Consider the following 16,822-nt stretch of genomic DNA (forward strand, 5'->3'; position numbering starts at 1 on the left):
TTACGCAGACATCTAAAGATCTGCAGAAGCACCTCAGTCTTCTTGAAAGAGATACCTGGCTCACAGCAAATATGGGCCTCCCCCAGCATTATAAACCATGCAGATACTGGGATCGCACCAGCCACTGCTTTACTTGCTCCATTTTTTAATTTAATTTAATTTTATTTTTACTTCATGAATAATTATGGTGTCTTATACAATTTTTAAAAGACCAGAGATGAAAGTTAGAAAGTATTCGTCAGGATTTTGCCTTTTTTTCAGGTGCAATGGGTTCAGGTCAGGTGTGATTAAGGAGGATAAAAGTTCAGGTCAGCTGAGATTCTTTAATCAGGTGTCTCCTCATTGGACTTGGTGGAAAACACCTGGACCTCATAAGGATTCAGGGGGCAAGGGCAGAAAACAAAAGGCAGGAATGCTTTTAAGGTGCTCTAAAAGAAATACAGTTTCCTGTTTCTAGGATTTACTACCTGAAGAATGGATATTCAGAAGTGTAGAGCTATGCAGGATGAATGGGGTGAGTTGTAAAAGCTTAATGATATGAAAATAAAATTAATAATGGGGGTGGTGGTGGTGAGAGCTATCTCAGCTAAGGGTAGGTCTGGGGAAAGTGTGTTGTTTTTTACGCTTAGTAGGCGGTTAAGAGTCTGGGAAGTTAAATGAAAAGACAAGTTCTTTACAGAAGCCTTGAGGCAGTTATTATAGTGAAAGAGTAGCAGATTTTATGAAGATGAGAAAGGTGAGGTAGGGGCTGTTGTTTCTGGTGCACAGACAGCTCCAGCATTCCTGCCTTAGGACCAAAACTCAAGGGGCCTCCAATAATTTCTCTTGGGAGAGCTGTTTGGCTGTAAACTTATTGCACTAATACTGCCTGCATTATAAATTATTCCTGAAACGGGTCTCTAGTTGAACTGGGGGAAGAGCAAAGGTCACTTTCCACGCTGGGGAGAAGTAACTGGTTTATCAGGTCTGTTGGTAGGAGGGATTAGATATTTGTTAACCTGGGGTCCGGGGGTGCGGCCTTCCACGTGTTCTTCCGTGCGAGGCCTGTGAAAGTTTCAATACAAAACAGAGAAATAATCAAATTGCGTGTTGTTAGCTGTAGCTGAACTCCACCCTGAGTGCTGCAGAAGCAGAACTGCAGCACTGTAACGACTGGAGGAGGCTCGTACAGGGATGGAAAAGCAAAAGGGAAGAGAAAAATGCTGTCAAGGAGTCCGTAGGAAATGTTGGACTAGAACTAGCGTTGACTCTGGCTTACTGAAGTGTATAAAGCCTTGCAGAGCAGATTGTGTTTATAACCTCAGAAATTGTTAATAGTTTCTTTGAAGTCTGCTAAATAAAGCATGGTGTGTTCCGTATGACGTAGAGCTAGCACTGAAGTTTACTTGTGTAGTGATAAGGCTTCTTATCCAAATACCGCCTTTCTGTCTATAATTTGGAACAAACTGTGTCAGACATACATAATTCTGAGTGACTCGGATTGAAAAATACCCGTGTACGTTGTTTTGCTGTGTCAGAACGCTTTTGCCATGCCAACCTAATCCCTGGTCAAAGGAGAGGAGAAACATTTAGGTTCTGGGATATAAACGGATAGAGAAATGAGATTGACTGTCTACTTGAAAGTGATTTGTGTGTCTGGGTTGTATCAATTCTGTGTTTCCTGAGGCTTGATTCAGCCACTTTGAAAAGCAAAGATACAGTATTTCTTAGCTTGAGGCATAGTACAGTGCTTCCATATGCCTAGATAATAACTATACAAATTTCCAACAAAGATCTCATTTCCTTTTATGTTTGAGAGGAAGGAAAGGTAGAAGGCAAGGAGGTGTTTTAAACCATCCAAATAGAGAAAGCCACCAAAGTGCCTTGCTTGTTTCTTTAATAGGTATTTCAGAGGTAAATCACAATAAAACTTTGCTGAGGTAGGAGCACAAATACAGGCCCTCAGCTATTTGAGTCATCCTGATCACGGGGAAAGAAAATAATGTGCTTTCTGTGCACTTGCTCCCTGGGGCTCAGTGTGCAGGAGCTGGGGGCTCTCCCCTCTCACTTACCTTGTTCACCAGAATCAGGAGTTGGGCAGCAATCAGAGTGATCGCTGTTCTCTGCGGGTGCTTCCAGAAAGCATTTCAGGGCACTGGAGCTGCTCTGTGCCTTTCCCTAGCAAAAGCATCAGGCTGAAGTTCGGAGAGCTGCTGTCATTTGTTTGAAGGACAGCTTGAATCGTGGTGGCAACTCGGTGAGCTCCCCCTGTATCGCTGCACGCAGTGATCTGTCTTAGCCAGCACCTATGTGCTCCCCTGGTGGCCCTGTGCCCCAGCCAGAGCAGCTCGGGGGCACCAGCTCCTTGCTGAGACAGCCTCATTCCAGCAGTCTGGGGTGTACATGGGGCCCAATCCTTAGTTTGGTTTGATAAGGGTAAATTATATTGACTCAGGTGGATATAGCATCAATTTTAATACTGGCTGAATATTTTGGTTGAATGGTGAAGTGCTTTTACAACTTCATATTTCCATATATATATATCCCTGAACACCTGTCCTATCTGTTATATAATATCCTCTTTTTTTTTCTTCAAGGTCAAACTTAAATTAACCTCAGCTACCTACTCCACTGTATTAAAATAAATGTTTCTGGCAATGTCAGCAAAACGCATCGGTCTAATCAGCGTCGCGCAGTGGATTCCTTCTTAATATCAATTGAGAAGCACTGTCTCATGATTGAGGCTGGATGGCAGCCACAGTGATACCGAGCAATTTCAAATCCCTGGGGTGCGTCTCTGGATGTTTTAGCATTCCCTTGAGTCCCGGAACAATCTCGGTTCTTCTCTTCTCCTACCTGCGCTATTCAGCACTGAGTTCTGTAGGCTGAGGCTAATCAAAAATATCCCTGCCCAAGGGACAAAGGTGAATTCTGTATTGAGCACTTCCTTCCTCTTAAAGAGGTTCAGCTGACTGGCTTTGTTTTTTTAAACAGAAATAATAGGGAATTCATTCACCGAAATATCTGAAAACTTCTAAGACATTTGTCGCAGTCTTTTTTTTTTCTACTTGAAAAACAGAAGTTTATCAGATTTTCCATTTACTGAGAACTGGGTTTTGAAGTATAAATATAACTTAAATTTTAGGGGGGAAATCAGTGTTTTTCAGTGTATTGTAATTTGAATGAATTTTTGATTCTTAGCCCACTTCTAGCCTAGTTCATCAGTTGCAACTAATGACCACGTGCTTGTGGTGAACCCATAAAAGCCAGGATGGAGCATTAAAAGCAGAAAAAAGAATCACTCCAATTAGTGCAAAACAGTTGTTGTAAAAGATGTGATAACAACCTTAGAGATATCTAGAGATTACTGGGAGTCTCCAAGAGAAGGCCTGTGTTTCTAATTAGCTGTTAATTAAAATTCTGATTATCTGGCCTGTATCCAGTGATGTTTCCAAACAAGATAACGTGATGCATGTGTAATTCTGGTACGCATTAGAGAATTTTAACTAGATTTCCAACCATCCATTGTCACATAGTTAAACTACTACAACAAACAAATAACAGTTGTGAAAAGTTCAAGTGAAATATATATATACACATAAAAATAAAAACTGCAGAATAACAAACTCAAGAGACAAAATAGTCTCAGAATCATTGTACTGACATAACAATTTTTCCTTGGTCTCTCTTCCCTTTGAGTTGTTTCATCCTTTATGTAGCTGGCATTTGAGGCTGGTAAGAGCCTATTAGCAAGCGATGAGTAGCAAGGTTTCAAATACAGGCAACCGAGGCTTCAGCTGCGGAGCTAATGTAAATAACAGGAGGCTGGCAGTGGTGAAAAATCCAGACCTCCCTATATATTGGATTTCATGATAACACTGTTTTAAGATTCTGTTCCCCACCTCACAAACCTTTGTCCCTTAATTGTGAAGCAAATGTGAAAGCTGGTTTAATGCAGCTTTTATAATTCACTGAGCTTTTCTCTTTTCAGCAGCTGCCAGCATCTTTCATCGTCTGGTCCTTGGGGAGTACGATGTAGTGTGAGGTACCATGTTTCTGTTTGCTGATGACAATAGTCCTGATGTTACTACATAATCTGGACGTCGCTCAGAAGTGCTGTGCTTTCCACGTGGTCGTGAGCTTTAGGAGAGAAGTCAGCAGTGCGCTCATGTAATGCGTGGGGGGTCATTTGCTTACAACGTTTCCTTTCTGAGAGCTTGACTATAAAGGGAAAGCATGGTGACTTTTACCAACACAGAATAACTTTATAGAAGCATAGAAAATGGTCTTCCAGCATGGTTTGGAAGGAGAACAGTTGGTTAGATACTTGTTGTTCATGCAATGGGTATTGATACCATCCTCAAGGCAAAGTCTGTGGCTCTTGTGCAGGTGGAAACACAGAAATGTATTAAATCAGAACCACCTATGCCAGAAGGAGCAAGACTTGAAGCCCCCATAGTACAGCATTTTTCATTCAAATTACTCCTAGGCTGCTCTTTCTGCTGTGTCCTTTTAGATGTTGGTACAGGTGTACCTGTATGCCGCACATACACTTGCTCCCTGCACTGGGGGAGTTTATCTCGGCTTCTCCAGATCCTTTTTGTGGCACAGCATTTTCTGAGTGTGGGCACAACGTTGCTACCTGGCCAGCACATTTCTTTTTCTACAGGAGTGTGAGCAGTGCTGGCAGCATGAATCAGAAAGTTAACACTGTCTACAGCACACAGGATATGTCTGCCCTGTCCACATCCGTGGTTTCATTAAACAAATAACTGTCAGATGTGGGTTATTTTTTTGTGGTGTCTTCTTCCCTCCCCCAGTTTGGTGACTAATGTCTTTGACATTCAAGCATGTTTAATCCTATATCTTCTTTTGGAAAGCTGAGGGCATTTACTCATCTAGTATTCCTTTATTACTTTTTTTCTTTAACAAATCTGCTAAAATGACAAAGCTGGTTTGCTTGTTCACATTGCTATGATGTGACAGTACCATTTTGTTAATGAAGATAACGATTTCAGGAACCCAGTAAGCATGCTTGGTGAGGGATGGATTTGTCTGCTCTTTTCACCATTGCTTTCTCTGGCACATCCCAGGGCACCTTTTCAAATAAGCTGACTGGAAACAGGGCACTGCTGTTCTTACACAGAAATCTGGCAAGTGCTAACGTCATCTTGAGCAAAGCTTTATGCTTATTTTATGCTAGTCTTAAAGTTTTATAAAAATAACAACTTTGTGGTTCTTTTGTATGTAATTTTGCTAAGGGGAAGTTCCCAATCCTTTTGATGTTAGTGGCAAAATGCCATTGACTGGTTCAGCCTTGAAATCTATGTATCAACAGGACCACATGAGTAAATAACCTTTTTCCGTGACTTTGACTAAACCTCATTACACACCCACGAGTTTTGCAGAACATTAAAAACAGGGGGAACATGATACTTGCACTTGTTATACGCTGAAGAATTCCAATTTTCTTCAAAGCCAGATCTCCTCTGGTATCATACAATTACTTTCACCTGCGTATATGCTTTTACTTCCAGGACTTGCCTTAAATGTGTTTAAAAGATAGGAAGGAATTTCTACCAGGAAAGATGGAAGATCAAATGTTTTCCCTGCCTTCATTTTCTTTATCTTTTTTAGGAGGCTTAGAGGCAGCAGCAGGTAATTTGGAGTCTACGTTTTTGAAGAACTTCAGCCCCTAGCTGCTCCCATTACTAAACTCAGCCTTCAGAAAAATGTGGTCACTTCATAAGGATGGCAAACAAGAGCTGGCTGCTTTTGAAAAAATATGTTCATCCTTCACCTAAATTTTAAATAAAGATTTAAATAATTCCTTTTTGCTTTCTTTTTAGGTTAATATTGAGCAAACTTGGAATATATATGATAAGGGAAGGAACCTCTGTGGCAAGATTGTGAAAGAGGAAAACATGATTTTGCCTGGCTATGTGCTTGTGCACTTGAGTAATTAAACAGGGGCAGCTGGCTTGGGTTTGGTGAACAGGAGGGATGTGCTGTAGAAGCAGTGATGGGATTTATTCGTGGTTTCAGAGTTGGGAGAAGTCCTTGCACGAGTGCAGTATGAGAGAACATCGCCTGATCTCTTTGGTGGCTCATGACAAATACCTGTTCACAACCAGGTCGCCAGTTGTTTTAAAACCTAGGTGTGAAGTTAGTGTGGGGCAAAAATAGCAGCTGTCTGCTGGATTGTTGTGAAAGCTGAAATTGGAGGAAGTGAGGTTTTTCACTCTCAATGTGTTTTCGCGCCGAATTTCTCACATATGTTATTCCCCCTCTTCATCATCCCAATCATCTCTTCTCCCAGCGATAATGAACAAAAACACTGTGTACATTCCTTAGGATTAAACATGTTTGCTGCCACTCTGGCATTTTACTTCAGAACAGTACTTTGATTTCCTTAGATGAAGGATTTGTTGTGTTGTGTATGGTTTCTTACACTTTCCTGTATTATAAGAAAAAACTGTTAAAAATTGAGTAGGCCTTTTAAAAAGCAGTCTAGCTCTTCGTAGCTTTAGGGCCTGAATTCATGCTCATCACTTAGCAGCTCCCAGCCTTGTGTATTTGAGGCTCATTTGTCTTTCCTTTTTGCTATTTTCCCCCATTCCTCTGCATAGTATCTGCTGTGTAAAAGCTAGTCCAATGAAGCTGTTAAATTCACTGATGCAGGTGCCATTGCAGATCTCAAACATTGAAGTTTGAAGCTGTCGGGAGGAAGAGCGAGTGGGGCTGAACTCTTCTTTTCCTTTTTGAAATGACACCACTCAGTTTCCAGAAGGCTGAAGGAAGATGCTAATGTTTTAATTGCCTTGTCTCCCTGCAGCTGAGATGAATAGTGCCTCAGTATGTGAGGTGGCACGGAGCTGAAATACACGCCGGGAGATGCATGGCAAGAAACACAAAGGCCTTGCTGATTTACTCTCAATGGCCAAACCCTCATTTGTGTACGGCACCGATGATGTATTGCGAAGATTTAAGGGCAGCTGATGGTGGTTATGTCAGATGTGATATGAATGTATGTACATAAATATAAGAGCTTCTTCAGTAATTCCTAGTAGGAAGTTCATAACTTCTGTGGAAAGAAAACAAATTTATGACCAAATACCTGGGCCTGAGCAATCTGCTGGGGTGCTGAGGAGGGGAGGAAAAGGTGTTTAGAGCTAAGTCACAGCTACCTTCCAGTTTCTTGGGGGTATATCAGATGGGATTCAAGTTTTAATCTGGTTTACAGATGCTCTCTTAGGGCAAGCTTGGGTGGTTCAGGTTCCCCAGATATGCAGCATATTTTAAGTTCAACAGCTGTGTTTCACTGTAGTACCTAGAGGTGTGGGTATATCTGTGTGGGCTGACACTTGTAACACCATTTTCAAGGTCAAAATTTGGTACCTCTGTTTCTTACACTGAATGGTTCCATCTCTTATTATTGGTCTGATAGCGTAAATATACATCATTGCTTATATCATAAACGTCAAGGACTTCACTACTAATTGGGAACACATCTTACTGTTAAGTTCACCCTTCTAATATGGGTTCAAATTCTTTATGCTGACTCTTTAGTGTAAGCGGAATAAAATTAAAAAGACTCTTCTGTAAGGGAAGAAATATTAGTAAGAAAGTTAGTAAGCATCAAAATTTGCTTTTTTGGCATTAGCTCCTTTGGGTATTTCTAATGTTGTCAGCTGGCGGTGGGGTATGCAGCCCAAGCAGGTGCCCATTTTTGCAACTGGAGACCAAAATGAGAGGGACAAGCTGGGTTTTTTATCGCTTACAATTCTCATGAGAGAGAAAGTGAAGTAAAAAATAGTTTCTACGTTACCAGAGAGAAAACATCTGTTTCTGCAAGCTTCAGCTACATGCTTCCAGTAATCTTTCTGCTCAGCAGTGCTTCTAAGAGCATTGCTGCCAGCAATTGTGGGTGGTCAGCATGCCGTGAGCACCTTCAGAAGAACTGTGGAGAGAGTTGGCATTTGTGGATGCCTTCTCCCCTCAGTAGGGGGCATTAGGTTTATTTTTATAACTAATGGATTTTGCAAATTGAACTTAAACCTGGGGTAATGCTCATCTTGAACCCGCCAGCAAATGTGTAAGAGGGCTGGGAGTTGTAACATAACACATACAGACTAGCTTGCATCTCCTACTCAGAAGGCTAAGTAGGCGTAAGATATGGTACAAACATTTCCCACAGCCGCCTCTTGAAAATGGAAGCTGTAAAATATGTTTCTGACCTGTTGGAGCAAAAGAGAAAGATAGCTATGCTTGTTATTTTTAAGTAGCCTATTTACTTTTTTTATTTGTTGTCTTTAGATATGAAGGGATGAATCTGTAGAATAAACCCATTACTGTGAAGAAGTCCTAGTTATATCCTCCTGTGTTCCTGTAGTAGCAAAGGTGTATGCGAGCTTAGTCTCCTGGCTTCATTTACCCTGGTGAAATCCAGTCTTCATTCATTCTCATTAATGAGATCAAAGCACAGAGTTCCTTTTGCACTAACACACTACCTCAAATTGAGTAACTGCTTGCCTACACATTCCTGAATGATGTTTCCAAAATACATGTGTGTTGGCAAACCCACCAAACTTCATGTTGTTTTTGCAGGTGCTTAACAAGCCTTTGAGCTTGCAAAAAAATATTTATCTTATTGCACTATATGCCAAGATATTTGAGATGGTTTTTTTCCAGCTTTGCTGATGTGAAGGCAGACCGTGGTGGGCAGTGGCTCCTCACTGCCGCGGCCAAAGGTCAGTCGTGTCTGGGGGTGTGAGCTGGTGTGAGACACACGGATGGAGACAAGGGTGATGAACTCTCTTTTCCAGCATGAAAAATTGATAGACAGCAGAACCAATAGGATAGGAGTGTAATGTCTTTCTAAATGGGCTTAAATAGGATTGGCACTGAAAAGGTGCTGGCAAGTCATGGCATGTTCACTTCTACCTCTGTGAAATTTATTCAGGTTCATCTAAATTGGTTTTGACTGTTACCTTGGATCAAAAATGTGACCTGTAGGCTGATTATTTTCTTTAACTTCAGCACCCTAGATTGTTTAGGATTTTTTTTGTTTGAAGGTAGCCTGGTCTGGTTGTTTCATAATGCAAGGTAAATTCCAGCAGATGTGTACTGCAGGTGTAGATGATCAACACTTTATGACAATCCTGTTTCTAATTTTCTTCTAATTTCCTTGATTGCTTATGAGTTAATTGTGTGTGTAGTGATAGAAAGACTTCAGAATGCTGCTTCATCAGTTAATTAAGAATAAATCAACACATTTTTAAAGGTGGTAAAATAGTTTTTGACTTATTTCTCTTTTGTTGAGTGGTAACTGCTTTTTTTAAAATTTTATTTTTCTTCTGAACTCAGTGCTCTGAAAACCTGAAGTGTGATTGGTGATTGGCTACTAAATTGGAAGCTAACTGATTAAACAACTGCTAGCATGCTAATTAAATGATACTTTTATGTTTCTAAATCTCTCAAATGCTTCTGCATTGCTTGTATGAAGAATACCGGGACTGGTGACTGCTGTGGTTTTAGTTCACTAAGGAGTTTACACGAGTATAAATATAATTGCACCTCTTTTTGCCAATTGATTTTTATTACAGTGCTTAATGGTTTGTTGAATAGTTTATAGGATAATGAATGTCATTTCCTTTTATTATACTATAAATAACTTGGCAAATTTTTAATTAGGATAATCATGGTAGCTTTCTCTACTGCTGTAATCAAGCATTGCTTTTTTGCATCCAAGAACTAATGTACATCTATATCAAGTTAGACCAATTATGTTTTTCTAGAGTACAAATTTTTGTTGATTGTATGGTGTTTTTTAATAGCACTTCCCTTCTTGAATCTTGGCTCTGCTTATGTTGGAATTATAATTAGCTCCACTGGATGATTTTTAATTACTTAAATATTCTGATTAGAAGAATGCAGAGGACAGAAGTTTTGTTCCGTGAAAGAGTTTGAAGTTTGGCTTCCTGTAATATTTGAAGAAAATCAGGGATTTCCTAATTTACTAGTGTTTTCTTTTTCTTTTTAAATTTCATTACACACTAAAGTTAAATGCTTAATTTGCTTTCAGTTACGATTTTAAAGTGTATTAGCAGTTACAGAAATTAAAAATACTGAAAAAGAGAAGCAAAATTCTGAAAGGGCTTCAAGTAGCATGTGGGGTGATCCCCTCTTGGGGGAGCCTGGTGTGCAAGCCCTGTCGCACACCAGCATGGCTTGGAGATGCTCGAGTAGCTGAGCGTGGCAGGAGAGTGTGCTGTGTGCCAACACCTGCATGGTGTGGTCTCCCAAAAGCGTTTCTGTGGGCACAGTGCTGTATTTGAGGGAGTAGTTTCTGTTTCTGGCCACTTCACTTTCTTTCTTATTGACTGCGTAACATTTGCTCCTTATGTGGTTAATTAGCATACAGACTGGTCTTTATAAAAAAGCTTTTGCACCAAGGGAGTGCGGTGGATCTTACGCTGACAAAAGTGTCATCCATATGCGAGTTTTCTCTAGGTAAATATTACATATTTATATATTTTTATTTCATTTTTGTGTGGAGTTGTGCACTGTCAATTCAGTGGGATTCTTCTCTTTTGAGGCTGGGATTCCAGTAGTGTGCCAAAGGGCAGATCTGAACCATGCTGGTACACAGGCAGCTGGAGGAAACCTGGAAGTCAGTGGGATGCAATGTGCAGCTGCAGTAGAGGGTTTCAGTTAATATCTTAATTTCCATTCCTTTCTTCTACTTTCATAGTTTTGAGGCCAACCTAAAGAGGGAAACAATTCTCAGAGCTTCTTCAGCGCCTTGAAAATACTCTATTTACACATGCACATCCTCAGTGAAGACTGTCAAGAGCTGAAAGCCTCAAAGAGCTGTGTTGTGATTCAAGAGTGCAATATTGTCCTGCGTTTGATAACAAGTTATCTTCCAGAGCTCTTCTGCAGGGGCAATCCAATGAGTTGTGTGTGAGATGTCAGGACGGCTACTTGCAGTTACTGTTAAATTCCCCCCTCGCATGCTGCTATGTCATGACCGTGTTGTCTTTCAAGTGTTTCGTAAGATGCTGGTTGGAATTTTTTCAATTAAGTGGACATAATTAAAAAAAGCCTGTTTGTCCAAAGCAAAAACCTCTTCTGTGTATGTGGAAAACATACTGTTTTTAGTGAAACTTTTAATTAAGAAAGGGCTCCTTGGGTTCATGAAGGAATCCTTGATGAGAAAGGATTCGAACTCTAATTTTGCTCTTTTGAGCAAGAAGCAGTTTGCTACCACCTACAACTTCATAAAACATTCATGAAGTCTCTGTCTTGCCATATTGCTGTGTTGCGAATGATGATAGATCTGCAGAAAGGCCAGCTCCTTTCTCCACAGAAACAAGAAACTCAAATTCTAACTTATTGTTTCCCCTATTACTTCTGTAAAAGGAACAGAGGGACCTAGCCGTACTATGGGCTGCCTGGTTGCATGCTTCTACTACAGCTGTCAATATAAGCACAGATTTCATCGTGAAGGTTTGGAAGCTGCCAATGTGGTTTTGCAGGAGGTTTCTTCAGTTCTGTGGCCCCAACACAGCCATCAGGCAGAGATGTAGCTTCTGACCCTCTGCAGCTTTGCTGTCATGTCATCAAATACAAATCTAAACATATGGTCAGCTCTATAAAATACGGAGCCTGAGAAAACTGGAGAGAGCGATGATGAGTCAGACAAAAATCCAGTGCAAATGGAGAGTTAAATGTCAATATCTGCATCGAGCCTAGTTAATATTTCACAGGAACCCTGTGAACTTCTTAGAGAGCCCAAAGGATTTATGCATTTTTCTGACAGATGATCATGATTCCCATCAGGAAACTTAATGCCAACATCTGTAGGGCTCCACCTAATTTGGGAAACATATTCCGTCCTTCTCAAAAATGAACACTTTGTGTTCCAAGAAATGCTTATTACCTTGGGGTCACTGCAGTTAAGCGGAGGATAGATTTTTAAAGGGGTATGGCATGGGGTAATATTATACTTTTCCTTTTGGCTGATGATGTTAAATGCAAGTTGGTTGGTGTTAGCTTCTGGTCTTCATATTGCAGTGAAGAAGCTGTAAACAGCTCCCAGTAAATGTGTTAAATTGAACTGTAAACGTGCTCCTTAGTACAGACTATAGAAAGTTTTGGTCATACTGTCGGTGCTTTATGAATCAAGAACTTTGGGAATGTAATATAACAGCTGTATATCCCATTCATTACTTTCCTTAAGCACCGCTATTTTTTTAATTTTTTGCTTTTATTGATCATCATGAAGTCTGTCAAAAATCTGTATTTTTTAACTTTCTTTACATTAAATTTGACTAGTTCCCATACTAATGCACACGAACACCTGTAAAAACATTCCTTTCTGTCTCTTCTGACACCTTCACGGTCAGTGATGATTTTCCCTTCCGGCCTTTGTCTTGTTCTGCTAAATAAATTAATTTCACTTGATCTCTTCTCTGGGTGATTTTTATTCCCCAGGTCATATTTTAGCAAGCTGAAATTCCTAATTATTTATCTTGGTGTACTGACAGGCAAGGAGAAGTTATGTTTCATGTTGTGCATAAATTAGTCTCGTTTATACGAATATATATACGTATGATTCCAGTGTAGCATTACTGGAAGTGGAAATAGATTTAGTGCTCCTATGTCCTCCTGTGGAATGAACACCAGAAAACCGAGGGAAGACTGCATGTCTGTATGGCATAATGATCTAACTGTATGCCTAGAGGAAGAAAAGCCTGACCAAAAAATTCTGATAAATAATATCAGAATTCCTCATGAGCAATTTGAAGCGTTACATTGCCCACTTTCTTTGCTTTCTGTTGCCTTATGTCTGGTAAGATGAAAAAGAAATGCGACATGAATTTATTCAAAGAAAAGGTTGTTAGTTTCACTATGTCCATAAAATTTCTTTCCCGTAGTCTCTGTTTCTGTGGATTTCTGTTATTCATCACCTCTCAGTTGCATACGGTAACTATCTAGGTTAAGTTTAGTGTTTCTGAATTTAATTTATGCAGTGCTTAAAGCAGTTACCTTCAGGGATGGGGGGAAAAATAGGAATCTTTCATGAAGTACTCTCTTTTAAGTTGGTGGTGTTTAACCAAACCATGATTAGAAAAAATCAGGAAGATTTTTTTTACCTGCCACAAGATGCTACTTGGAATATATTTTTTTAAACAAAGCACTTGCTTTTGAATGATAAATGTGCTATTATGTACTAAAATGTCAGCCTTGAGGTTGTCTTGGTCCTGTGTTCTTTCGACAAGACAGGGAAGCAGAGCAGTGTCTATCAGTGAATCTGATTGGAATAAAAATGAACTTGTAAGCCAATAAAGCAAGCCTAAACCACTTTATTAGAAGCAGCATTGAGTTAAATGGGAGTGATACTGCATTTGGTTTTGAATGATGAATAGGACTTCAGTTTTAAAGGTTATTTTCTCTGCCTACTTGATGCAAACTTAGTGTAGCACTGATAAAAGGTTTCTTCCTTCTCACATGGCCCCTCTGTGGATTTTGGATGTGCACAGTTCCAGTTTCTAAATGTATGAAAGAAGTTTCACACAACCGAGTACCTCTACGATCTGCATTTGTTTTGCCTTTATCTTGACTACTTTTTTTCAGTTGTTTCTATTTTCATCTCTCTGTCTTTCTCATTTCTTACCATACTTTCATCTTGGGTTTGCTTCATTAACAACGGTCCCGTGGCTCTCTTGGCCTTCTGCTTTTTGGCACCATTTCTGGAGCATCATTAAGTAATGTCACCTGGTGGAAATGAGAAGGGAGGTGTGGGATGGGCAGTGTCATGTTTGGGACAAAGCAGAAAACCACAAGAACCTGAAAAACACACCTTCATTCTCCTTGCTGAGGCCAGGCACAGGAGTGAGAATGAAACCATGAAAAGCAGTTCTCATGTAAGAAGTGTCCAAAAAAAGCCTTAAAGATCTGTGGTGGTGGTAGTTCTGTTTTTTTGTTTTCTCTCCTGGGGAAGATCAGTGCAGTTTGGAGGAAGGCTCTGGAAACGTGGATTTGCAACTCGTTCATCTTTGTAAAGCATGGGGGATTTTCTTTACTCCTTCTCCCCAGTGTTCATGAATGCACAAGTATTTCTGCTACAGAACATAAAATTAATTTAGAATGGTGGATAAGCCTCTGTGGGAGGTTAAACCAGTCATACTGCTGCTGAAGGAGGAAAAATACAGACCCGCTTCTACCTCCTCAATCCTTAGACTGAGACATGTCTTACCCCTTTTAACTATAATGGATTCACAGTGTGATATTTCTGATTGAACGAAGGCAAGGGGGAGTGCTGCCCAGGGTCCAAACTAGGGTAACAGCACTGTGCTGATGTAGATCTCCATCAGCACGGTAGGAGATGAAAAGAGAAACAGTGATCATACTGGAAAATGCAAAACAATGGCCAAGACACTTTACAAATTAGTTTGCGTGCTTCTGTTGAAGTCGATGTAGATGATGGAAATGGGGTGCTGAGATCTGAACAGGGCCTTAAATCACTGGGAAAGTTACGGTGGGGAATGAGGAGTTCATGACCACCTATATTTTACTTAGCACAGAAGAGAACTTCTAATAATGATTAAAACATCCTCATCCCATTTAACAAAGCAATGAACAAAATATTGCGTGACTAGGGCATCTTATCCTATTTTTTTCTGAGTTATATCTTGGGCGTCAAAGTTTTGAATGCTTTGATGAGCTGTTTAGAATATTATAATACCATCTTTCTAGTTCTTCAAAAGGCCTATTTCCAAAATACTTTCAAATATCTAGTTATTTTAATGTGCACCCTAAGGGATCATTGAAACAACTTCATATAGGTGGTGTGAGTTTTTTCAAAAAAAAAAAGGTGGGGGGGGATTTGTCCTTGATGTTTACAAGTACATTTATCACCTTAAGACTTCTTCAGTGTTAACATCTTACATGGACTAATATTTTTGTTCTCAGTGATAACATGAGACTTAATTCAAAATGGAAGATAAAGTTTATATTTCTTGTCAAATTGTCCTTAATCTCTTGTCTTGTTTTTTCTAGTACGTGTACCTTCCAGGATTTGAACACGTTGTTCCTCAAACTTTCTTTATATTTGATAGTGATCATTACTAGTTTTAAAAATAATACTAAAGTATTCTTATGCATATGCACAAAGCAGCATTCAAACCATCCTGTGTGTATTGCTCTGTCTTACTTAGTGTTTCCTCTTAACCCATCATAAATTACTTAATTTCACAGTGCAGTCTTCAGAGATGTCTTCAAAACCATTACTGTTTTTTCACTTTAATGCTTCTGCAGAATTAAAAAAACCAATCCTGAATCTAAAAAGAAATGTAGTTTAAAGACTTGTCCTTGAAACAAAGTGGGACTGGATGAGAAAAATAAATCCTATATTATCAGTCAAGTAGAAGGAAAATGATGAAAAATTGTTAACTTATTAACTCTTAAGCCTCAGTTTAGTTGGACTTGGTTCAACTGTTGTCAGTCTTCTGGTATCTTTAAGGTGATGGTTGTTCTTTATATAACTCTGTCCACAATGGCTTTATGAGAAACATATTTGACAAACATAGGAACAAAAATAGAAAGCTGTATGAGAGATTCTCTTGAGGTGAGAATAGTCTTCGACGTCTCTGCTGATCTCATAGTTGAGGTAGATGAAAAGCATGGCTGAGATGCAAGCGAGGAGTTCTGGCCAGCTGTAATGCCTTCAGCAGTGAGGTTGTGATGTGCTCAATACCAGTTTGATTTGGCGATGACTTGACATGATCTGATTTAACTGCAGCTCACAAGTGAGGGGTAATAGTAACTCTGGTTCAATTGAAGAGCAAGGTTTTTTATCTTCATTCCTAGGTGGAAGTAAATATGCAATTCTGTGGAGATATCTTAGTAATTAGTGTGCCTTAGGTACTGGTGCTTGGACATGGTTCAGTGACCCATATCTGTATTTAAAAAAAAATATTTAAAAAAGTGCCACGATTCTGACAACAGGTGTGCATTCTGTGAAATGCCACTTTAAACCTACTTGAGTATCATTATTGAAGAGACTCAAACAGTTTAGATCTTAATTGATATTAATAGGAATAACCCTCAGTGATGTCAACTTGGCAAGCCAGAAATTGCAGCTGTTCTCAGCAGTGGAGGCAGTAACAAAGATAATTAATTGTTTTTCCCTAGGAGATATATTTAGATTGTACAATCTAAATATTCCATTCCCTGAGCCCTAATTCAGGCTTGTATTTGTTCTGCAAATATAGTAAGTGAAATGAAAATTAATATTTTTGAGTGTCATACCATAATTTGGCCTACTTCAGTTATATTAAATTTGTTTATTACACAAGCCTTCAAATGATGACTTAAGCACTCAATTCAATACATAATATTATCATAAGATAAGTACTAATTTCGTTAAGAATGATGATAAAGCTTTGTAAGAGTTGGTTTATAAGAGCTGGTATTTGGACTGGACCCACCAATAATGTACAAAGGGTATCGGACTCAATAAGGGAGAGCATGTGTTTTCAGACACTGGCTATCCTTGAATGAGCACAGCTTCATTTGCAAATAACTCAGTTACCATTATAATTCCCCTGGATTGTAAGAGAACAAGTCAAGGTTCAGTCTTGAGGTGTTGAAGCACAAAAATATTTTAATGCCACTGTAAAATGTTAAGACCTGTTTTACAAGACCTCTGTTTGGATTATTGATTGTCAGGCTTTAAATTCTTTACGTTTAACTTAAAACAAAAACATCCTCAGTGGTAAGCTGAGGGTAAGCATATGGGTACTTCCCCTGAGCAGAACCCCAAATTGTGACAACA

General features: G+C 39.4%; 1 protein-coding gene across 6 annotated transcripts in view; it reads left to right on the forward strand.

Moving 5' to 3' along the window:
• The first annotated feature begins 218 nt into the window (after positions 1-218).
• Positions 219-16,822, forward strand: part of LRP1B (LDL receptor related protein 1B) — a 546,211-nt gene continuing 529,607 nt past the window's right edge. For all 6 annotated transcript variants that reach the window (XM_083841828.1, XM_083841833.1, XM_083841832.1 and 3 more), the window contains exon 1: positions 219-514. In XM_083841828.1, the coding sequence (XP_083697954.1) occupies positions 475-514 (40 nt within the window). In that variant the 5' untranslated portion in view covers positions 219-474. The remainder of the gene's footprint in view (positions 515-16,822) is intronic.

The sequence above is a fragment of the Anser anser genome, assembly GCF_964211835.1.
Source record: "Anser anser genome assembly, chromosome: 6".
Classification (NCBI taxonomy): domain Eukaryota; kingdom Metazoa; phylum Chordata; class Aves; order Anseriformes; family Anatidae; genus Anser; species Anser anser.